The sequence below is a fragment of the Etheostoma cragini genome, chromosome 23, assembly GCF_013103735.1.
Source record: "Etheostoma cragini isolate CJK2018 chromosome 23, CSU_Ecrag_1.0, whole genome shotgun sequence".
In the NCBI taxonomy this organism is placed as follows: Eukaryota; Metazoa; Chordata; class Actinopteri; order Perciformes; family Percidae; genus Etheostoma; species Etheostoma cragini.
In genome coordinates, this window is record NC_048429.1 from 3,614,084 (window position 1) to 3,637,573 (window position 23,490).

A 23,490-nucleotide genomic window follows, 5' to 3' on the forward strand; every position below is an offset into this window, starting at 1 on the left:
GAATAAGTGTAAATCAAATGTTAACACCGTAATTAACGTTGGTTTTAGGTAACGTCTATGTGTTCTCAGGTTAGTCAAATTGCATCTGGGCAGCAAAAAAAAAACTTTAGCTGAAACCAGCTGTGCTGCATACCAGGGGGCAACCGCAACACATTGCTGGACAACAAGAACCCGATGTGCCATTGAATTTCTACTGTCTCGTGACATGCTGATACAGAGGGGGAGGGGAGGAGGGTGGGAGAAAGGGGGGGAGTGTCACGTGGGCCAGCATTGCAACGCAGAGGTTTTATAAACAGAAGCTGCACACACAAAGTCTGTTACACTTCAGCATCTGCACACACAGGTTGTTCACCTGAAGAGCAAGAGGATGGACGCAGCATACAAAAGAGTCAATGGAAACTCCGGGCAAGAGGCAGAGACAGAGGAGCCAGGCACAGGGGTAAATCTCAACTTTTACCTGCTAGATAACTTTTTATATCCAGAATTATCCAGAAATTCATCTACTTATTTGTGTTCTTCTGTCATGATATGGTCATTTCAAGCAGGAAAGTTACTGTATATAATAATCTTCTGCTAATTCAATTCTGTTTTAAATGTAACAACAGGGATAGAGCCAGTCATACCTGGACTATTCCAGGTACTAGGCTACAGAATGACAAAGCAGGGGAAGTTGCCTGAGTGAGAAGAAAGGTTTTAAAAAAAAAAAAACAGCTGATGTTACTGAAAAATGGACAATATGTGCTGTCATAATACAACTGGAAAATTCGACAAGGCCCTAAAAAAACAAAGATTAATCTATTTCTACTGGTATTTGGGCTGCCTGGGTTAAAAAAAAAAAAACCTGTCAGTTCTGTTCGTAAACAGCTGAAGTTTTAGTTGATCAACAGGAAAATCACCTGCAACTATTTTGATGAACAAACAAGCTATTTTCCCAGCAAAATTGCCAAACATGACCTATTTCCAGCGACCCAAACATGAATGTTTCCTGCCTATCGTTGTCTTATGTCGAAGACAAATTAAATACTTTAGGTTATTGATTTGGCAAATAAGCTAAATGAAGACATTACCTTTGGTAGTGGGATTTCTTTTGAACTTTTCATAATTTTATATTCAAAACGATTAATCTCTAGATTGATAGAAAAATATATATGTATTCCTGTGATCTACTCTTGCAGTCAAGAACATCTTCAACTAAATGTTAAATTTAACATTTAATTCATAATGTAAGACTTTGGTCCATGAGTAAAGACTGCACTGAAGCTCCAAAAATATTTAATAAATAACTCTCTGCACAGTAAAAGAAATTCTTCATCTGGAAGATATTCTGACCCGCTGTGAGGAGTTTATGATCAGTGCCAGCACACCCACTGCAAAGCTCTGTGTAAAAAGGTTAAAGGTGTGAAGGTGCCTTGAATGCAGAATGTCATGGCTTTTACACAGATTGCATGTATGTTCAACATATAGCATTGCTATAACATAGGCGTGTAGAATGAGTTCAAAACCCAGATTAAATGAATCGGCAACATAGCAATTACAGGATCTCTGAAAATCCGAGATTCACACACCTACTTGATTTAAAAAGTGAAACTGCAGTGTTTGAAAGCTTTGTTAGAGTTAAGTTAGTCTTGCATTGCCAGACCTTGTTGAGTAGACCAGAGGATCCCAACCCGGGATTCAGGGGGCAGATGGTGGAGGCTTTATCTGCTCTAAGGTTGTCAAAATTAGATTTGCACACATGAACCAAAATCATGACAAAACTTACCGGATCATTTATAGAAAAGTCGGCCTATAGAGCTATTTTTAAAAAGATAAAAGTTGCTCCACATTGACAGTTAGCTGTCCTCCAGAGGGAACAGAACTGCATCTATGGCAAGGTGTGTTATCAAGAAAATAACAGACCGCATTCTACGTAGGAATTTAACCATGACATGTAATAAAAATGGTTAACAACTAAGAAAGCCAAACCTATGGGACTTCTCAACCTCTGTGACAAGAGCTTTCAATCAGTTTCGTCAGGTGAGCTTGCTAGATAATCCTCATTGTTCCTGCAGTCAGATCATCACTATTTGATGAATGAAGCTTTTCTAAAGAACGTAAAAGTGCTAATGACCCATTGGCATCAAAAAAGAAAGTAAGACTACACGTATATATGAAAAGTCACCTTAATATAGGTTTTAATAAAAAGGACAAGACAGGTCTCAGCCGCAATCTGTCATTTGTGGAGAGAAGCTAGCTCATAAAGCCAAGCAAAATGAAACGACCCCAAACAAACACCAGAAGACTATTGGGCTGTGGAGGTCAGCTCTTCTTTTAAATTTAAGGAGGGATTCAAAGAAAAAGGTTCAGAACCACTGAAGAAGACAATCACAGCAATTAAACTACCATATGTAGGTTTAAAAACTTGTTTTCATCTCATAAATCAGAAGAAGAAGATCAGGCTAAACTATAACAATTACTGCATTTCATTAAGTCCTGCAGTAAAAGTAGTTTTAGCTGCTCCCTTGAGATTCTGCTTGTGTAAAAAAAAGCAAACACAAACCCCACATTCAGGTGTTGTTTCCTGAAATGTGTCTTTCAGCAAAGGAGAAGGGGCTCCATGTATCTGGAGGAGGAGACCAACAAGAAGTCCGGAGTGATCTCCTGCATCTTCTCCCTGAAAGAGGAGGTTGGAGCTTTAGCCAAGGGCCTGCGACTCTTTGAGGTAAATTTCTATGCTAACAGCTCACATACACGCCGTCACCCCTTCACTGTTGAACAAAAGCCCGAATGCTTTCCCTAATCTTGCTTGAAGCCATCCCCAGGGCTTATAACAGACAGATTATTAGAAGATACATCGTAACTCTCAGATCCTGACATAAGTTGCAAGGTAACAAACACAAAGGAAAACCTGGTCTTAAGTGACCGTGATGCAGTCCTGACTGTGTTGTATGCAGTTGCTGATCCTGCAGCTTAACACCAACCAGTGTATGCAGGGATGTTCATTTACCACTGGGGTGGTTAAGTCTACGGGGGGTAAAACCAACCACTCCGTGGTGTGGGTAAAAATCCATTGTTGGAGTTTCCTTTAAGTGGCTAAGATTGAACTAACCTCAACACATTTTTTTCTGTTTTATAGGACAATTATTAAATGTGCTCTGAGCGATATCACATGTTTTTAGGCTACAACATTTTTGACACATCCAGCAAACATCTCCTCACTATCCGCTAGCTGCCTGTTCCGTGAACACAGTGTAGAAAACGCGGTCTCTGTAGACAGCCCAGGCTTCACAAACGCCAACAAAAACTAACAGCGCCAACCTGCATCACCAAAAACAAACAGCGTTCCAGCAAAAAAACAACAAGAAGGATTTGGGGGTGGGGTTTGGGGGGTTAGTATGTGGAAGGGAGGGGGAGGGAGGAGGAGGAGAGAGGGGCGAGCTAGCCTTGGTTTTGTTTGACAATACTTCAACTGTCAACAAGAAGTGACATGACCCAACATCGCTTAGAGCACCTTTAAATGTATTTGAGTCAAATGAATTCACAACACAAATTTTCTAACGATAGAAGAGTGAAAATGAGAGTAAAAAGGCCAAATGTTTAAACGAATAGTCTGACATGGAAAATACACGTATTCCCTTTCTTGCTGAGAGTTAGTTGAGAAGCTCAATGCCTCTGACGTCTGATAGTTTGGCGTAAAGACTGGATCAGCTAGCCTGACTCTGTCCAAATATAAAAACCCATCCCCACCTCCAAAGCTGATTGTTTTATCTGTAAAAAAAAAATGTTTAAAAATGAGGACACATTTTCTGTTTTGAGAGAGGTTAAACTGTCCCTTTAAAATGGTGACCTGTCATTTGAACCCAGTTGTTGGGAGTTAACCAATATAATACGTCCAATGGTGAGCTTTAGAGAAGCTGACTATTCCTTACGTATCAATTATGGTCTGATGGAAGAAGACGGACAATGATGAGACGAAGACGAACTTCCTCAGGTCTTTAATTTTCCTAAAGTTACTGATTAACATTCAACAAAACAAGCTTCACAACATTGAGTTTCTTCTAAATATGAAATATTAAAAGACTATAGTATTACAAGATCTAGTTAATCAGTTACATTTAAATTAAACAGTTTGGGCAGAGGAAGGGAAGTTAGTTCATCTATATATGTAATTATTATCTGCAGTAGATGTTCATTTCTGATCCTTCAAAGAACTAAACTAAACAAACTGAGCTTATCTCAGATATTTGTGTATCAGACGTGTGCAAACACAGCGGCCTCTTTGATCCACTAACCCAACAGGGTTTTATACTAATAATGAAATAGTCAAACACTGGACTGCTCACGTCTGTGAAAGCTTTCAGTCATCCAGGTCCAAGATCCCCAAGAAAGGTTTGAATCAAGGGGAACTGGACCGGGTTAAAGGTCCACAAAGACGTGTTGTCTTTCTTAACTGGACTGTTTAGAAAAACTGATCGCACACTTCCAGTGTTGAAATATTATTTATACTGTATTTCATCATTTTTATTCACTTTATACTGCCAGTTAACTATCTGGGTAATAGTTATTAGTTAACAGGTATTAGTTACTTTCAAAATTTGGATTTAACATACTTTGTATAAATTATATAATCAGCTGTTTTTTTTTACAGATTAAACGTCTAAATAGTTTATAAAGTAGTTCAAATAAGTCCACCATAACCAGCTGCAATATTAAAAGGACACTTTAGTAATTTAATTTTCACTTAGGTGAAATTTTGAAAGTGGTATCAATCTTCTCATTAAACTCTCAGTTAGAAAGCACATAAGCGTCTTTTTTCAAAAGATAGACACGATGAGTCGATGATTAAACTATTTCAGGTCTTTCACAATCATAAAGTTACTGATTAACATTAACAAAACAAAATAAATACGTGTGTACGTGACTGTGCAAAGGCACGAAGTAAACACTCATTTTTTTGATCTTCGACATGGACGTCAATTTAAGGTCCAAGTTTGCTCTTTTGCAGGCAAAACAGAATTAGACTCTAGCACATTGTGCAGGAAAACAGTTCAAAAAACTGCAAAACTTCCCAAGACAAAAGATGTTTTAGGTTAAAGCTAAACGTTTTGGGATCATTTTTGTGAGTTTGTGGGGGTGGAGATGTGTGTTTACTAGGTTAAATATATCAAGTGTGTGCCAAACGCTGCTTTCCAAATGCAGCAGCAAACATCAGCATCTGCTTTTAACCTATGAGATCCAACTTTCTAAATCCTCCCCCTGCTCCACCCCCTTCCTCCCCCTATCTCCTGTTCTTTCCAGTTTTTCTTCATTAAAGGCCAAATTACCCCCCAAACCCTCAACATGCCCCTGTCTTCCTTACAACTATGTAACACATGCTCAGTTCCCTGCTAATCACAGCTTTGAAGAAAACATACTGCACTTCTTCCTCGTCTTTTTCGCTGTGTTCTCTGAGAAATTGAAAATGACTGCTTTCCCTCGTGGAGCTGTGTGCATTCCTGGCATCCTATCATTTTGACTGTAATCTCCATGTTTAAGTCAGAAAGCTGAAAAATAAGACTACAACCTAAATGCCTTGTGCACATGTGACACAGCAACATGGTCTTCACGTGACGAGTCAGAGCCACGGCCTGACCTCGCGTCCCAGTGTGGGCAACAGAGGGGTAAATGTGACCGGCCTTACAGTCGTGGGACGTCTCGGAGGGGTACAGAAATCTGACCAAGTGACCCCTGCATCCTGCTGGAATTAGGATTTAACTTGTATGTTAAGCTGGGCCAGGCAGCCAATAGCACATATGTGAAAGTGTTTCCTTTTGTGAAAGAAAAGAACAGCATCACTGAGCTTTTGTCTGAGTTCAGGGACACATTAATCATCTAATATTAAATGTAGGATTTTAACTGCTGTAATCCCTAAGCTTCACCCTTCTTTTTATTACTAAATGTAATGAATGTACAACATATTAGGGGGCATATTCCAAATAATTAGATTTAGCCACTTTTGCCCAATCTATATCTTAATTTTAGTTTGAAAATCTGACTTATTTGTCGGACTAGATGTCTTCCTTTTTAACTATAATATATTTTAAAAGGGAAATCAATGATGAATACTTTGTCAGTTTTTTAAGATGATGTATACTCTATACACTATGTATTCAGTTCACATTGTTATATATATCATGTAACTGAACTTATGGGCAAGATTTACAGTAATGAAGTTAAATAATTGAGAAGGTCAATGGGACAACATGCTTAAACATGCAGTAAATCCACTGACACATCACAAAAAGTGACCCATCTTTTCTTTTGAATGCCGACCTGGACTCTTTGGTCGTCTCTGTAGTAATTCCTGGGGGATGCAGGCCCACGTGGTCCTCAAAAAAAGCTGTTAAATGTAGAATGGGATCCAGATGGGAGAAAAGGGGAGGCCCTGCTGCACGTTCCCACCTCTTTACTTAGCCTATAGTAGACAGAGAACAACATACTCCCTCTCCTTCCCCTAAGTTACGTAAACATAAATAACTTTTTAATAGTAAATACCACTTCAAAGGTTGTCACAATCTCCAGCATGAGCTGGAGCCTCTGTGTATTTTGGACATTAAGAAGAACTCCTGTCCAAAAGGGTTTGGAAACATTCCAAAGATTTTTTAGTTCATGCTGCAAAATGAGAAAAGCCCAAAAGCCATAAGTCCATTCTGTCTGGCTCTGTGTCAGTTTGCAGATAGAAAGTTCAAAGCAGCTTTCTGACTCAACGCCATGGTGGCCTCCACAATGTCTGATAAATAGCCATCAATTTAGTAAGAAAACACTGCTCTCTAGTGGTGGAGGGAAAGCAGGGCTGGAGCATGTTGCAGCAAAAACAGGTTTATATCACACAGATCACAGGTCTCCAATGTTTTTCAGGCCAAGGACCCCCTTAGCTAAAACAGAGCTGGAGTAGGGACCCGCTACTACGTATACTATACAAAATGATGTTGCATTAAGCTGTGCTGCATGGATGAAAATGAATGACAGTGAATCCTTAAGCTTAACTTTATGCCTACCATTTAAGGCATAGTAACCTTAGCATCAATGTGTTTTTTTACATTTAGGCCAATTTATCTTTGCTATTAAAATGTTATATGAACATGTTATTAATGTGTATTTTCAGAAATATATTCATTCACAGATTTTTGACAAAAGAAAGTTTTTTGTAAAGAATTTGGCGGCCCCAAATTGTTCCACTTTGTTTATATGATGAATCTTTTGCCTTTAAATGAAAAGTTACATAAAATCTAAATGGAGACCAACAAGTTCTGTAAAACACAACCAAATATCACCTCAGGTCTCACCACAGTCTCTTCTTGCAGGAGAATGGCATCAATCTGACCCACATCGAGTCCCGTCCGTCGCGGATGGACAAAGACCAGTACGAGTTCTTCATCAGCGTGGATCCCACCTGCTCCCAGGCTCTGGATGACGTCATTGAAGGCCTGCGTACACAAATCAGCGGCCATGTGCATGAGCTGTCACGCAACAAACAGAAGGACACAGGTGAGTGTGTTGGTGTAATCGCAGTGAGAGGATGAGAAGGAATCCTCAGCATAACAGCAATGTGTATGTATAACATGCTCCACATGTTGTGAGTTTACAAATAGATGTCTGAGGACAAGAGTTCCCCCTTCATCCACATTTAATTCATCCATCATATTGACTAAGTAAATAAAAATTAACAAATAAAAATGTTATTTTGTTTCAGATTTTTTCTTAACTGGAAGGAGTGGTTACATTTTGGTGTCACATGTTATCAGATCCACAGACTTTGCCATAGGTTTAGTTAATTCTTTAGCGGGTTTACTATGGGTTCCATCTTACATAATGTTAATCTGTTTTTAGACACCAGATGAAAAGTCAAAATCCCGATGAAGTTACAGGGGAACCTGATTGTGTGCATCAAATTTGATGTTGAATTGTCAAGCATTTTTCAAGCTATTTCAGTGAAAACCACAAATGTCAACTTCAGTGAGGCGCTAGAGGAACACTCAGAAGATCGCCAAAGTAAATAGGGTTCATCCTCTGAGGATCATGAACGTCTTTTGTCAGTTGTGCCAATCCAAGCGATTTAAAGATATTTGGCTACATAGGTGAAACATTTGACCTGCTGATGGGGAAATACTTGGGAAAAATTCAAGTCATTAGGGTTCATCCTCTGGGGAACATGGACATCAGAACGAAGTTTCATGGTAATACATTCCATAGTTGCTGAGGTATTTGACTAAAAAACACAAATGTCAACATCATGGTGGTGCTAAAAGAAAAATCAGGGGATCACTAAAGCTAGTAGGATTCATCCTTTGGGGACCATGAATGTCTCTTCAAAATGTCATGGCAATCCATTCAATAGTTGTTAAAGTGCCCATATTGTGAAAAAAAAAAACTTCTTTCCAATTCAATTACATTTATAAATAAAAGAACATACAACACACACTCGTTCACCATAATCTCCAAAAGAACTACTTCCATGTCCCTGTTCTTCAGGTATTCCACAGAAGAAGTCTCTCAACGAAATCCTGCCTTGTACTGACCAAAGTTAGAGAAAAAAGTGATCTAGCTGATGTGATCTTACCTAGCTACTGCACATGTGTGACTCCCAACAAAGATAGCATAGAAGTGAGATGTCGCACTCTGTAGCTAAAGCAGAGACCTAAACACAGGGGGGAAAAACAGGATCGGCAGCAATGTGCGGTAAAACAAAAACATGGTTTATTGTGGTTAATTTTTGAAAATGAAACCAGTTAAACCTATTCTGGTTCAACCTAAAAGTACAATTATGAACCTGATAATGAACACAATTTGGGCGCTTTAAGATATTTCAGTCTGAGTCAAAGTGATGGACCGACCAACCAACATTGCCATCTCTCACAACTAGCGTGGCTAAAAAAATCGAATTAAAAGGAGATCAATACAACTGAAAAGTCCCATTCATCAACTGAGCACAGTGTTGACTGTTGAGTGGTGCTTCATGACCCCCCAGCCAGACTGGGTAAGGGACAGCCAGCGTCGCCGATGAGACTGATGGCCCATTGCCCACATCCAGACCCCTTTATTAGTTGTTTCCAGAATGACATTAGTTTAGCTACTGGGAACCAACAGGCTCAGCAGGAACAGAGGAGCTCTGTGTCCTGGTCCCAGACCGACACAGGGAAGGAGAACATGCAAAGGTCCCGGCAGAGACAGACAGGGCCACCATGGATCCTACTTTGACCTCGGTGTAGACACTATGGTCTGCTGGTCAGGGTCAAGTGGACAAGGGGATATTTATGGCCAGTTTTGGAGCCTGCCTGTTTATAGAGGAGCGAGAAATTGTCTTCCTGGGGCCTCAGGCTAGACCACACTGCGCAAATGTAGATTAATGATTGGGCCCCAGTGTTTTTGAGTGTCATAAATCCATTTGAACAAGCAGATGACCCTCTATTACTGCTCTGCTGAGTGTCAAAATGCCATGACACTGAAATAGAAATCCGGGGGCTACACACTTTTATTATTATTCATACATTATGTGGCATAAATAAGGACTAGAAAATGTTAAGACTTTGAAATATAAATTAGCATATAGAACAGAGACAAAGTGACAACAGCACTACTTTCCTCAGCTCTGGTCTGTGTTTGTGGCATTCATTCCTAATTGATTTGACCTGAAGGATTACATGTTCAATAAAAACGTAAATTATCCATGTTTAATAACTGTTTTTATTCAACAGTGCCATGGTTCCCTAATGACATCCAGGACTTGGACCGCTTTGCCAACCAGATCCTCAGTTACGGCTCCGAGCTAGATTCTGATCACCCGGTAAGACTGACTCATCCATCACTGTTTGTGTGCCACATCCTGCCTCTGCACATGTGCATGTGTTTGTGTGTGACTACGGTCCACTCATGCCCACGTCTTATGAAAGACGGGGCTGTGGAGATGACAGGCTGCACTCTGCCGTCTATTCTAATGGAAACTATCTACACACACAAATTGATGTCATTGCTTTAATTGAGCCCCTATAATTATAGATAATTGCTCCCTTTTGCCACCGTCATTAAAGCAAAATGTATTAATCATAAGCTGAAATACACTCTACAAAGGCTTCATTTGAATATGTATTTGCGTGCTCTTATTAGAGACGGAGTGCATAACGCTGTGAAAGGCCACAGGGTTTAGCCTTAGTAGAGGATTTCCAGTCTTTGATTTAGCTGTGAGTGGCCAGGCTGCAATCATGAGATCTAAGTGTGTGTGTGTGTGTGTGTGTGTGTGTGTGTGTGTGTGTGTGTGTGTCTGTGTGTGTCTGTGTGTGTGTGTCAGGGTTTCACAGATCCAGTGTATAGAGCCCGCAGGAAGGAGTTTGCTGACATCGCCTACAACTACAGACAGTAACTACTCCTAAAAAATCTTAATTTTTTAAACTCCATCTCTTATTTTATTTTATTTTATTTATTTGATTTCATTCTCTGCTTTGCCTTGACAATTATTATAAACAAATAGGGACAAATTACAGGCAGTCAATGGTGGATTTAAAGGCTCTTTGTGTGTGTATAATTGTGAGGTATTATTCACGGGCACTACAAAGAGCAGCAAACCCATGAAATGGTGGTTCGCATTTACATAGCTGCGTAATGCTGTTGTTATGACAAATAATGAAGTGATGCTGTGCGCACACAGTCTATCGTCATGAGGCAATTTGGGGGAGACCTAAAAATAAAAAACTCAAATGAATTTGAACACGAAGAATGTTTAAAAATCAATTCAATTTATAAATTTTTTAAGGTCTGCAGTGCAGAAGCAGGAGGAATTGTTGATTAAAATTGGACATTAAAACATAACTGGTCTCACAGTTTCCTGATAATTCCCTTTGTAAATTTTTAGGATGGTCCGAAGAAATTTTTTTCTAAATGTAGGGAAAATGGAGGCATTTCCAAATGTTATACCAATTAAAAAAAAAACTTAAATAGGAATGTCTTTAAATAAGTATTCAATTAAAAAAAAACAGAGAGGAATAGGGTATATAAGGACACTACATAAACAGATGGACACTGTATATACATTATATGTACTGTTTATGTAATCAGATCAAACTGGCCATCATAAATAGAACTTGAAGGTCACTCGGAGGGTGCAGACCTCCGCCATCTCCCAATGTTAACGAAAGTGAAACGTAATTCGTGTATCCGCCCAGTGATTGAGATCCTCTCCAAAATGTCATGGGTCCTTCCTTGGCCCATTCAACACTCTTCCAACCTGGTTTAATGGAAACTAAGCCAGTAGTTATTTCATAATCCTGCTGACATATGAACAAACCAAACCAAAAACAAAACCTCATTGGCTGAGGTAAAAATCTTAGGCAAACACTGTTAGACTGTATACGTGTGTAACAATGTAGTTTTCCTTATGCAATACTGTCCTTATGCACTACATCTATCTGCAGGTAAACAGTATATGATTTATAGCCTTAGTTTGCAATGCTTGTCCCTAGAATGGCCTTTATACTGGTACACAAACTCAACAACAGCATAAATCCCATGCAGTAACCTCATGTCTTTGTCCCAGTGGCCAAATCATCCCTCATGTGGAGTACACAGAGGAGGAAAAGGCCACATGGGGGACGGTGTTCAAAGAGCTGAAGACTCTGTACCCGACTCACGCCTGCCGCGAACACAACCGGGTCTTCCCCCTGTTGGAGAAATACTGTGGCTACAGGCAGGACAACGTCCCACAGCTGGAGGAAGTGTCCCGCTTCCTGCAGTGTAAGTCCTGTCTTGTTTTTGACCCTGAGGTCCCACGGATGACATCTTCATTTATTTAATTTTGTTGAATATGGGAGGCAGGTCCCCTTCTTCCTATTCCTCCCTCTCTCCCCTCACCAACTGCTCTTGTTCAGTACAACTACACACCCACCTCTTTCCTCTGTTCTTCTCTTTCCTGCAGCATGCACAGGCTTCCGGCTTCGACCGGTGGCTGGCTTGCTCTCGTCCCGGGACTTCCTGGCTGGACTCGCCTTCCGTGTCTTTCATTCCACGCAGTACATTCGTCACAGCTCCAAGCCCACCTACACACCTGAGCCGTGAGTTTCAAAACACTATTCATAAAAGAGGGAAAATGTTTATCACGTGTATGATGCTTAACGAGTCATTTTGGTACTCATCTCAGGGATATCTGCCATGAGCTTCTGGGACATGTTCCTCTGTTTGCTGACTCCAGTTTCGCCCAATTCTCCCAGGTAATTAAGTTTTCTGTCAGAGCAGCAGTGATGAATACAAAACTAAATATAAAAAAGACACATTCATTGTCCATTGTATAATCCGTTTAAACAAAACGTTCTTACTTTTTTATTTAAATGTATAATTGTCTGCATCACTGCCCTGCTTTTTGATTTGATTAGATTTATTAGCTGGGGCCATTGGCTCAGCTATTCTTCCTGGAGTCCATCTAAAGCTTGTGCAGCTCTACACTACCAAGCAATGTTAACAGTTCTTTTCCCTCAGAGGACCATTGAACTGTTATCTTAACATAGAAACCGATGTAACATATTTTCATTTTCTAATCTCTATGCTTTGACGCTTTGATGCTGTTCTGCGTAGGAAATCGGTCTTGCCTCCCTCGGTGCTCCTGATGAGTTCATTGCGAAACTTGCTGGTGTGAGTACTGCGTACTACACAATACACACAATACTGCTCAGACTCTGATCCAAATGACATCACCAGAGCAACATGGCAGTGCCCCTATCCCTATACTTTGGCTTGATTTTTGTCCAATAGGAGGAAGTAAAAAGACTTTGTCCATCTTAACAGACACTATATGGTTGTGAGCAGACAAAATCCTATTTAAGCGCCTCCATTGTATTGGCGAGGCAGAAGAAATATCACAGATGTCTCAAAACCTGAGAAAACCCAAAATCAAATACAACATGCATGGCTAGATAACACAAGATGTAATTTAAAAAATATGTTGTGTGACCTTTTAAACATTCTCAAGGATCTTCTGGTGCGTGGGGAGTCCTGTTTATCAACCTTCTTTGTTTCTGTTTCTGGATTTTGTGTATAGATCATATTTTTATGAACCCTATGTGTTCCCTCAGGTCTACTGGTTCACTGTGGAGTTTGGCCTCTGCAAGCAGGGCTCAGAGATCAAAGCTTACGGAGCTGGCTTGCTTTCATCGTTTGGAGAGCTGCAGGTAAGAGAGAGGAAGGGGCCAACACATGTGTGTTGATTCAAAGGCTTCAATGAAACTGTCTGTAGATCCCTTCCAGCAAACATGGACCCCAGCAGCAGCAAGATAAACATTTTTGGTCTCCATCTGTTGTTTATAACACTTTGGCCCTGTTGCACAGCAGCAGCAGTGCTGCCAGTGGGTTAGTGGTCCACTTAGACTCTGGTTTTGTGTGTCACTGGGGGAGCGGGCCTGCCTGCCTAGTGGGGTGTGGGTAAAGAGGAGGGGGGGGGGACAGACAGCTCGCTATCGAGGTCACAAGTTACATCAGCCACTGTCAGCTGAGGATGTGCACTCTGCCAAGTCACATCAACAAGACAGCAGAGCCCTGAATCATGCTGCACTTCCTGTTTACTCTAGTAGTAATGGGAACAGAGACACTCAATGACACATTGAAATGAAGCTTGTCCTTTCGTTTTCTTTTTTCTTTTAGTACAGCTTGACAGACCAGCCAAAACTCCAGCCCTTTGACCCAGACAGGACCAGCATCCAGAAGTACCCAATCACAGAGTACCAGCCTGTTTACTTTGTTGCTGAGAGCTTTGAGGATGCCAAAGAGAAAGTGAGGTAAGACAATGGGCTCCTTTTCATGCTTTTCTGCATATAAGTTTAGGGTTATATACAATACATGCCTGACATTAACGTCTCTGCCTGCAGGAAATTTGCAGCCACCATCCCCAGGCCTTTCTCAGTGCGCTACAATCCATACACCCAGAGCATTGAAGTGCTGGACAGCACCAAGCAGCTCAAGGACCTGGCTGACAGCATCAGCGGTATGCCCCTACGTTCATTATTTCTCTTGGAGTGGACACTAAAATCTCTTTGACCTATAATTAAATAAACTGACAAAAAAATATGTAACACTAAACAGGCCAGGCAATTTTGATTAATGAAAATGTAGGTCTGGGTTAGTTTTGTTTTTCTCTAAATCTGTTTTTGTTTTCTCTTGTTTCAGGTGAAATGGGCAAACTGTGTGAAGCCCTGCAGAAACTGAAGTAATTGCAAATGCAATCTGAGCCAAAGCACCCAAAAAATACCTTCATTTATTCACTAAAACGTATGTTTATTATTAGGCACTTCTGCTTAGCGTGCTTGCAAGTTAGCTTTCTGTGTATTTAAACAAATTTTCCAAATCAAATTGGCAATATTACTGTAATCCAATTAGTATTTTAGTCAAGTGAGTAAAGTGTAGCCTGTTACTTATGTAGGATAATATTAAATGTGTTGAACAGTTAAAAATGGTACTGTCAAAATTATTACATGCAGTATGAGTGTTAATAAGGTGGTCTGTCAAAGGTCCCATGACATGGTGCTCTTTGGATGCTTTTATATAGACCTTAGTGGTCCCCTAATACTGTATCTGAAGTCTCTTTTATATAGACCTTAGTGGTCCCCTAATACTGTATCTGAAGTCTCTTTTATATAGACCTTAGTGGTCCCCTAATACTGTATCTGAAGTCTCTTTTATAAAGACCTTAGTGGTCCCCTAATACTGTATCTGAAGTCTCTTTTATAAAGACCTTAGTGGTCCCCTAATACTGTATCTGAAGTCTCTTTTATATAGACCTTAGTGGTCCCCTCATACTTTATCTGAAGTCTCTTTTATATAGACCTTAGTGGTCCCCTAATACTGTATCTGAAGTCTCTTTTATATAGAACTTAGTGGTCCCCTAATACTGTATCTGAAGTCTCTTTTATATAGACCTTAGTGGTCCCCTAATACTGTATCTGAAGTCTCTTTTATATAGACCTTAGTGGTCCCCTAATACTGTATCTGAAGTCTCTTTATATAGACCTTAGTGGTCCCCTAATGCTGTATCCGAAGTCTCTTTTATATAGACCTTAATGGTCCCCTAATACTGTATCTGAAGTCTCTTTATAAAGACCTTAGTGGTCCCCTAATGCTGTATCTGAAATATTTTTTATATAGACCTTAGTGGTCCCCTAATGCTGTATCTGAAGTCTCTTTTATATAGACCTTAGTGTTCCCCTAATACTGTATCTGAAGTCTCTTTCCCAAAATTCAGCCTCGGTGCAGAATTACAGCCACTTTACAAGTAAACTTTTCATGCCATGGGACCTTTAACCTAAATGATCTCTTTAGTGACTTTGATGAATTACAAACCCAAAATTTAAACATCAAATTTGACTTCTAATATGAATGAGAATCCTTTAAATGCACTTCAAACCTAAAATCATATTGACAGATCATTTCTGCCCCTAGCTTCCATTTTGCTTGGCTAAATGAAATGTTTTGTATTTGCATGCAACGTTTTAAGAAAAACATATGTATATTTCTCTTCTCGGTCATTCATTTTTTTGCTCCATTGATAATTACTTCTTACATACCTTTTAATAATATTGTACAGGTGTTTTTCATCATGGTGTCTACAACATATATCCAGCCTGTGTGGGCATACAGGATGAAACACATTTAAACAAGCCAGATAAGAATACTACATAAAGTCAAAAAATAAAGAAATCTACTACCTCATCCTGTGGGCATCCATGGCTGGCTGCTGTATAGACAGATAATAAAGGATACAAACACAGTTGTAAAAACATAAAACATGATGTAATTGTTGACAAATCCTGCACATTAATAAACAGAAGAGTATTATATCATTACAACTGTTAATTATTAACCATTTTATCATTTATGAGCCTGTTTATATACCAACATTCAGTTAAGGTGGCGGAGTTATAGTTGTGGCTGAATTAATAAACACTTAAAATGTTGATTATAGTTTGTCATAGAGTAGGCTATTTATTGCATGTCTTTCACGCTGCTTATGGAGGTTAAAATAAAGTGTGACCGAAGTATAATAAGAAGTTTTTAGGCTGGCAGTCATTGATTTAGAAATAAATAACATATAGGCTCTTTTAAATCCTCTAATAAGCTCTTACCCTTTATGGAACATTTATGGAACCCAGACTGACCTCTTTGGCTTGAATTCATCTGTGATTTATGATGCTAAAAAAAACAACGTGAAAAAACACGCACGTGCGCAACTGATCTCCATCAAGCCCTCAGAGGACAGGGTACTTAAAGTGTCCGCGAGGTGACGATGGCACACATCCAGTTGGCTCCGGGCCCTCCGTGAAGCTCCGAGCAGACACCACACGGCCCGCAGATGAAGACGGAGAACGGGGTGCAGACGGCCGGCTTCAGCGGGAGGAAGCAGAGCCTGATCGAGGACGCCCGCAGGGAGCGCAGCAGCAGCTCGGCGGGCTCCCCGGGGCCCTCCCGGTACGGAGACGGCTTCGTGTTCGAGGAGAAGGACGGCAGGGTCACTCTGAACGTCCTTTTCTCTCTCAGCAATGAGAAGAACGCCCGATTCTTCAAAACTGGGAAAATATTTGAGGTAAGCTTCAAATTCCGATATTTGACTTGTGTGACAGTAGCCTAAGGATATAACAGTGTAAAACATGTTGCATTCAAGATCCAAATCAAGGTAAAGTCCATAATAAGCTATTACTACCAGTAGAAATATATACTTACAGTTTAAAAAGTAATTTAACTTTCAGGGTTATTCTAGGCTCCATTATGTTAGTAGCCCATAGGTGTAATTTACAGAGGGGATGGGGGACAGATCAAATCAAATCAACCCCCCCCCCAAACAAAAAGAATATTTGAATTTGAAAAATAATAAATACTAGACATTTGCACCTCATGTTGTAGCAGAAAAACTCCCCAGATTGCAGGAAATGAAGGGTTTGACGTTCAAATGTTTGCTTTTTGCTTGCATTAGCCTACATTAATATTAATATTACTACTGATGCTGCAGCACCGATCAATGTCGTGCTGCAACTGTCCATTCATCTGATGATTATTTTTCTAAATAACCATTACTAGTGTGTTCTTAAATACGTTGTGTGTTGTCCAATCAACTAAAAAACAAATGTAATCATCAAATAATACTTCTCTTTTTAATCAAAATACAACCATTGTTTTTCAGGTAGTTTCTAACAAATTTCGTATAAGATCTGAAATATACAACTAATATAACTAAAGCTGTCAAACAAATGTTTTGGGATAAAAGCTAGCCAACAATATTTCTTCTGAAATATAGTGCACAAGAAGTAGAAAGTACCATTAAAATGGGAGTACTCAAGTAGAGTACAAGTACCTCAAAGTTTATGTAAAGTACTAAAGTACATGTGCTTAGTTACTTTTCATCAGTGGAAATAGGCATTTTACATATAAGTCATATTTTAAATGAGGAATAATCTAATCCATCACATTGACCATATAAATGTGAATTTCATTCACATTCTCAATGATAATAATAATAACTGGAAAACTCTATTAAATGCAGATTACTGATGTAAACAATTCTTAAACAGCAATCAAAACAACAATAACATTCATTAATCTGAATTAATAATGAACAGATTTGATCCTTCTAACATATTTTCATTATTATGAGGCTCCAATCTTGCATTTTGGATTTTAGGTTGTAGATTTCGTTGTTGGCTAAATAAATTCCCTAAAAGAAGCTGAGCTTTTAACTTTCAACAAATCCAAATAAATAACCACCTGATTAATTAGGGACAAGATATTCCTCAGTCAACCATTATTACATAAATTGTAGCTTGGATTTCAATACATGAATGCAAAATACGTACACTGTCAGCATAATTAGAATAACTAAACTAAAAGGCCATTGAGCTTCTCCTCAGTGCCAAGGCATTGATTATTGGCCTTTTTGTGACCTCTTTTGCTTTTTGTTTTTGTAATCCTTATAGACGTTTGAAGCGAAGCTTCTCCACATCGAAAGCCGACCGGGGAGGAAGTTAAAGAACAGCACGACGGACCTGGAGCTGTTCATGAAGTGTGAAGTTCACAGCTCTGACCTGGACGCTTTCATCAACTCCCTGAAGAGAGTGGTGGACGACGTTCGCGCCATACCAGAGGAAAAAGGTTTTTATTATTCCCCTAATGCTTTGTAATTAGATCAGTGAGGAACACCCACATTAGGGCATGATACGCAATATTACAGGCTACTTTTTATTTTTTTTTGGAAAGGATCAAACCCTGGACCTTTTGTGCACCTGCTCTACCAACTGAGCTAACCCGACCACAATTTTACTTTTTTTTTTTTAATATAATATGATAATAAGTCCAATTACAAAAGCACTAATTCATTATTTTTCCTCCCACAGTTCCGTGGTTTCCCCAACAGATAAAAGATCTCGACAGATGCAACATGCTAATAACCAAATTTGATCCGGACATGGACCAGGACCATCCAGTGAGCGTTTACATATCTGATGCAAATCTTTAACTCATATTTTAGAAAAACTCTCAGCCTATTTGTGCTAATTTAACATCTTTCTTCTGCAGGGATACAGCGATTCAGAATACAGAAAAAGACGGGCTTACATATGTGAGCTAGCCTCCACTTACAAACAGTGAGTCAGATGTTTATTTCTCTTCATTGAGCACTAAGTATCACTCAAATATTCTCTCAGAAATGAATTTTCTTTGCCGTAGGGGGGACCCGTTGCCCATTGTGGAGTACACAGCAGAGGAAGTATTCACATGGTGAGAATGGGCTGCACAGTCCTGCATGTTATTCATGCAGACGCACGATGGAAGATGATTAAAGTACGATGTGTTTTTGTATTTATTGTTGTTGTTGTGTTAAAAGGAGGGAGGTTTACCGACAGCTGCGGAGTATTTACCCCGGTCTGGCCTGCAGGCAGTTCATGGACGGGCTGCAGCAGCTGGAGAAAGAGTGTGGCTACGGAGAGGACCGCATCCCTCAGCTCAGAGAGGTTTCTGCCTTCCTGAAAGGTGAAGATTGAAACATTTAGAATGACGATGGTCTTCAAAAGATAATACAGACTGAAAAAGTAGAAGAAATGAATGCTTCTGCTCTAAAAAGATCCCAGTAGAAATATGAGAGATGTTGGTCTTTTAAATAACAGTAGACCTATAACAGTGAAAAGGTAAAATCAAGAAACGTTTCCGGCTCTAAAAAGTAAAGTAAGTTTTAAAAACAAAATGAAGAATGCTTAATAAAAGACATTTACATTAAATGAGTCATAAGAGATGTATTTATAATAAAAGTTGGAGATAATAAAAAACAGGTGTCTGACGTCCTTAAACGATGAAAAAAGAAAACGAAAGAAAAACGAAAGAAAACCTTGACTGAAAAGAAGCCTCAACTAAAGAGAAAAAAGAAAATCAAAGTTTAAAGGTTTTTGTGATGCTAAAGAAAATAACAAAGATGGCCAAAACACAATAAAGATGCCATGAGAGACAGAAAAGGTAGAAAGAAGAAGTTTCTGTCACGCTAAAGATGACAAAGTTAGACCTTTTCACACCAACAGCTGGACTCAGAATTAAAGTATAGTGATCAAAATCTCCGGTGCTGACTCAAAAGTGCTGTTTTGAACTTTCATTTCAATTTTTCTAAGGCTAGACACTAAAGTTAAAAGCATAGTTTTTCCATGCATTGGTACACTTTAAGATTTTGGGCAATTTTGCTTCCATAACATCTCTTTATTCAGACAGAGTGGAAAAAAACCTTTTATTTTAGTTCCCTGTCTAGTGAAGACGTCTGGGTTCAAATAAGTAACAAAATCCATAAATTCACAATCCTAAATAGTATCCTATGCTCCTCATAAGACAAAAAAACACCAGCCACTAATTAATATATTATTAGAGTATGTGTTTGAGATACTGCAAAAGAACTCCTCAAGCAATGCAGATATTTCATTGCTACCTGTCCTTATGTGTAACCGTACTTAAATATGGCTCAATAACAATGAGCTTCTGTGGGAATAAAGGACAGTATGTACAAACAGACATGCATGTGTATGGACATACATGCAGTGTGTACATGTAGAAGTATGTACATTGATCTTGCTTTGATGGCAGCTAGGAAATGCTTAGCTTTAAAATGGAAGGCTTCCAGACCCCCAGCAGTGGTCCACTGGTGGAATGAACTCTCAAGCTCTCTGTTATGGACAGCGTTTATTAAAAGAGTAAAGACATAACCTCTGGCATTTTCAAGATTTAGGCAATCTCATAGAGAATTTTACTGGAATTTTTACATTAATGGTGGGAACTATGACAACAGAGTCTTGTCTGTTTATATGAGGAATGAGAATGAGATTTAGGTATGAAATGACTTCCTATTGCTATTGCAGAAAGAAAAAACACAAGATGAACAAGTAGACCAACAATGCCAAAAATGGATATTACATTGAGGTCATATCTCATGCGTCTGTTGGCTCTACTTCCTCTGAGCTCCATCCCAGTGTGTTTGACGGCGTTTCTGCTCGTTTCAGAGAAAACTGGTTTCCAGCTGCGTCCAGTAGCCGGCCTGCTGTCAGCCAGAGACTTCCTGACCAGTTTGGCCTTCCGGGTGTTTCAGTGCACACAGTACATCCGTCACTCCTCAGCGCCCATGCACTCCCCTGAGCCGTGAGTCGTGTTTCTGGGACCCAACCTAACTATTCATGTACTCAGCTACTTTGCCTTTCATTGACGAGGTTCCGTCTGCCCTGACAGGGACTGCTGCCATGAACTGCTCGGCCATATTCCCATGCTGGCAGATAAAGAATTCGCCCAGTTTTCACAGGTAGCTGCACTGTGCTGCGCTCTTTTCTTTGATTTGAGACAATCAGAGTGCAATCTCGTATTATCACCTTTCATTTCAATCCATTTGAACTATTTCAGGAGATTGGACTTGCCTCGCTCGGAGCTTCAGATGAAGACATCCAGAAACTGTCAACGGTAGGTTTTCATTACCATTTTAAACCTAAAATTAGATTTGAATGCCATCTGAAGTGTAATTTTAAATATTCAGACATGCACACTTTTATACTGCCAGTTCTTCATCACGTGAACAGGAACATTACACAATTTGACATTAAGTCTGTACATTGCATCCTCTTTGTACACACCATATGTTTCACATATTTTTCATTTTTTGTGGTAGGCTACATTTCTATTTTACGGTTATGATTTTTGACTCCTGGAGTATTCGTTTGTCCTTGTATGTGAAAAGCTTGGACCTGATTGTGATTCTTGTTAAATACTGAAAAAGAAGCTTTTAATATCGGAAGAAAACACAGGCTCTCTTAACAGATCTTAACTGCCATCTAGTGGCTTAAATACATGACTGCACCTCATGTTTATTCCTGCTTTCTGCGTCTGCCTTACCTTTTTAATTGTTCTCTGTCTTTACAGTTATATTGGTTCACTGTGGAGTTTGGCCTCTGCAAGCAGAATGGAACAGTGAAAGCTTACGGCGCCGGCCTCCTGTCATCTTACGGGGAGCTTGTTGTGAGTTCACACACAAGTGTTTTAGATGCATACTCATTTTTGCGTGGTGTGCTGACAGTGTTTAACCTTTGACCTGTCCCTTCCAGTACGCTCTGTCTAACGAGCCGGAGTACAAGCCGTTCAACCCGGAGGAGACGGCAGTGCAGCCGTACCAGGACCAAAGCTACCAGCCTGTTTACTTTGTGTCTGAAAGCTTTGAGGATGCAAAGACTAAGATGAGGTATTCCTTTGGTGCTTCATTGCTTTTGGGTGCAAACTGTGTTCATTTAGCTGGATTCGGACATTGACATTAAATTAAAGATGTTTTAAATGTAATGTTGCTTGTCCATAACAGACCAAGCACCGCCGCAGTTTGGCTGTGTTGCTCAGAGCTAAGCCGTTTTGTTGCTGATCGGTCTTAGGTCTATTTAATTGTGTTCAGAGGGAAACAGGGACCTGTTCCTAATAACATTGCTCCTTAGGACTACTTGTGGTAAAACGTTTAATAGGATGCCTTTAAAGAGTTGAGACACACCTTAGTAAGAGACTTGGAATCTTTTTCTGTATCTCTGCATCTGTTTATACTCCGCATTCATTCCCTTGCACAGGAGATACTCTGCAACCATCAAACGCCCCTTTGCAGTTCGCTACGACCCCTTTACCTGCAGCGTGGAGGTTCTGGATCAGCCCGGCAAGATCCAAAACGCTCTGAGCCAGATGAGAGAAGAGCTGAAGACCCTTCACAGTGCCTTGGAGACATTCAGCTCATCTTAGGACAAGGAACAGATTATCTGTAGAGAGAGAAAAGGATGAACATTGTATAAGAGATCTACTAACATGAACACAAAGGGATTCAAAATGTAGTCAGGTTCGTGAGGTTCCACGTGGCTAATTGTTTGTGTGTACAATTCATTATGTAAAAAGAAATAAATGTTTATTTTCATGAAAAAGTCTCAAAACATTTCAGAGAAACAGAAGATTATTAATATACTTCACTGCAGTAAAATCTTACTTAAGTACAGGTATGTAAGTATTATCAGCAATAAATGTTCCCTGTCAATGATATATTATATAATATCTGAAGTTTCTGGATTAATATTACTGCTGCATTAATGTGTATGTTGCATTTTACTGCTGTAGATGTTTGAGGTTGTGCTCATTTGAACTCTTTTATATACTGTTGGCTAGTTTAATCTACATTAATGCATCTTTTAATAGCATTGTATGTTTGTAGCGTTGCTGTCCTGTGAGAAGCACGTATCTCCAAAAATGTCCACTTTTCACATTGTAAGAAAAACAGGCCTGTTTTCAGCTTTGTGACTGAGCATTTTCCAGCTTATCCAAGAGGCTTTCTTAAGGCTTTATTTAGCGTAAGAAGACGGAGGCTTTTCTCAATTTTCTTCAAAAGGAAAACTTTTCAGTTTATCCGAAAAATTCAAATTTGAAGAGACATGGTTTTACACTGGACAGGAAGGGTATATTAAATAAAATCTCAAAAGTAATGAATCTGCAGAAAGTTGCATAAAATGGAAATACTACAAGTACAATGGATTTACTTGAGTACATCAATTAGAGTAAATCCACTTAGTTACATTTTTACCAATGGGAGATAGAAAACATAATGAAGAGAGAAGTGTTGTTCACTATCTGCCAGCAGGAGGAATGAGAGAGAGAGAGAGAGAGAGAGAGAGAGAGAGAGAGAGAGAGAGAGAGAGAGAGAGAGAGAGAGAGAGAGAGAGAGAGAGAAAGAGAGAGAACCACTACAATACAGAGCTTGTAGGTCATTTTCTAGCTTTTAATTCCAAACCAACTATTTCCATTTGGAACATTCTTGGAACCCATTTATCTTCATGTGTTATTAAGCAAAAGGGAAGGAGCTAATTATGAATGATTTAAGTATCACGTTCCCTCTGCTGGTCAAGGCCAGAGCCAGCACTGAGGCCCAGCACATCAGTAGGGCCAGGTCACCGGGACCTCACAGTCAACCACAGCACGGTCCACAGG

At 39.6% G+C, this 23,490-nt stretch overlaps 2 protein-coding genes across 2 annotated transcripts; both read left to right on the top strand.

Moving 5' to 3' along the window:
* Positions 1 to 260: 260 nt before the first annotated feature.
* Positions 261 to 14,233, top strand: pah (phenylalanine hydroxylase). The gene is made up of 13 exons (XM_034863582.1): positions 261 to 439; positions 2,579 to 2,701; positions 7,323 to 7,506; positions 9,714 to 9,802; positions 10,304 to 10,371; positions 11,546 to 11,742; positions 11,924 to 12,059; positions 12,146 to 12,215; positions 12,577 to 12,633; positions 13,074 to 13,169; positions 13,639 to 13,772; positions 13,863 to 13,978; positions 14,161 to 14,233. Exons 1-13 carry the CDS (start codon positions 368 to 370, stop codon positions 14,202 to 14,204), a joined length of 1,386 nt encoding a protein of 461 aa, XP_034719473.1. The 5' UTR covers positions 261 to 367; the 3' UTR covers positions 14,205 to 14,233.
* A 1,990-nt stretch (positions 14,234 to 16,223) lies between these two features.
* th2 (tyrosine hydroxylase 2) lies at positions 16,224 to 22,850 on the top strand. The gene is made up of 12 exons (XM_034863581.1): positions 16,224 to 16,570; positions 17,955 to 18,129; positions 18,372 to 18,460; positions 18,553 to 18,620; positions 18,703 to 18,753; positions 18,860 to 19,005; positions 20,508 to 20,643; positions 20,731 to 20,800; positions 20,899 to 20,955; positions 21,412 to 21,507; positions 21,594 to 21,727; positions 22,095 to 22,850. The coding sequence occupies exons 1-12, from the start codon at positions 16,340 to 16,342 to the stop codon at positions 22,258 to 22,260; spliced, it is 1,419 nt and encodes a 472-aa protein (XP_034719472.1). The 5' UTR covers positions 16,224 to 16,339; the 3' UTR covers positions 22,261 to 22,850.
* The last annotated feature ends 640 nt before the right edge of the window (positions 22,851 to 23,490 follow it).

Coding starts and splice junctions, on each gene's coding strand:
- th2 (XM_034863581.1), top strand. CDS start 16,340: ATGAAGACGGAGAACGGGGTGCAGACGGCCGGCTTCAGCGGGAGGAAG. Junction 18,461..18,552: donor ACATGGACCAGGACCATCCA/GTGAGCGTTTAC, acceptor TTTCTTCTGCAG/GGATACAGCGATTCAGAATA. Junction 20,801..20,898: donor AATTCGCCCAGTTTTCACAG/GTAGCTGCACTG, acceptor GAACTATTTCAG/GAGATTGGACTTGCCTCGCT.
- pah (XM_034863582.1), top strand. CDS start 368: ATGGACGCAGCATACAAAAGAGTCAATGGAAACTCCGGGCAAGAGGCA. Junction 12,634..13,073: donor TCATTGCGAAACTTGCTGGT/GTGAGTACTGCG, acceptor GTGTTCCCTCAG/GTCTACTGGTTCACTGTGGA. Junction 13,170..13,638: donor CATCGTTTGGAGAGCTGCAG/GTAAGAGAGAGG, acceptor TTTTTCTTTTAG/TACAGCTTGACAGACCAGCC.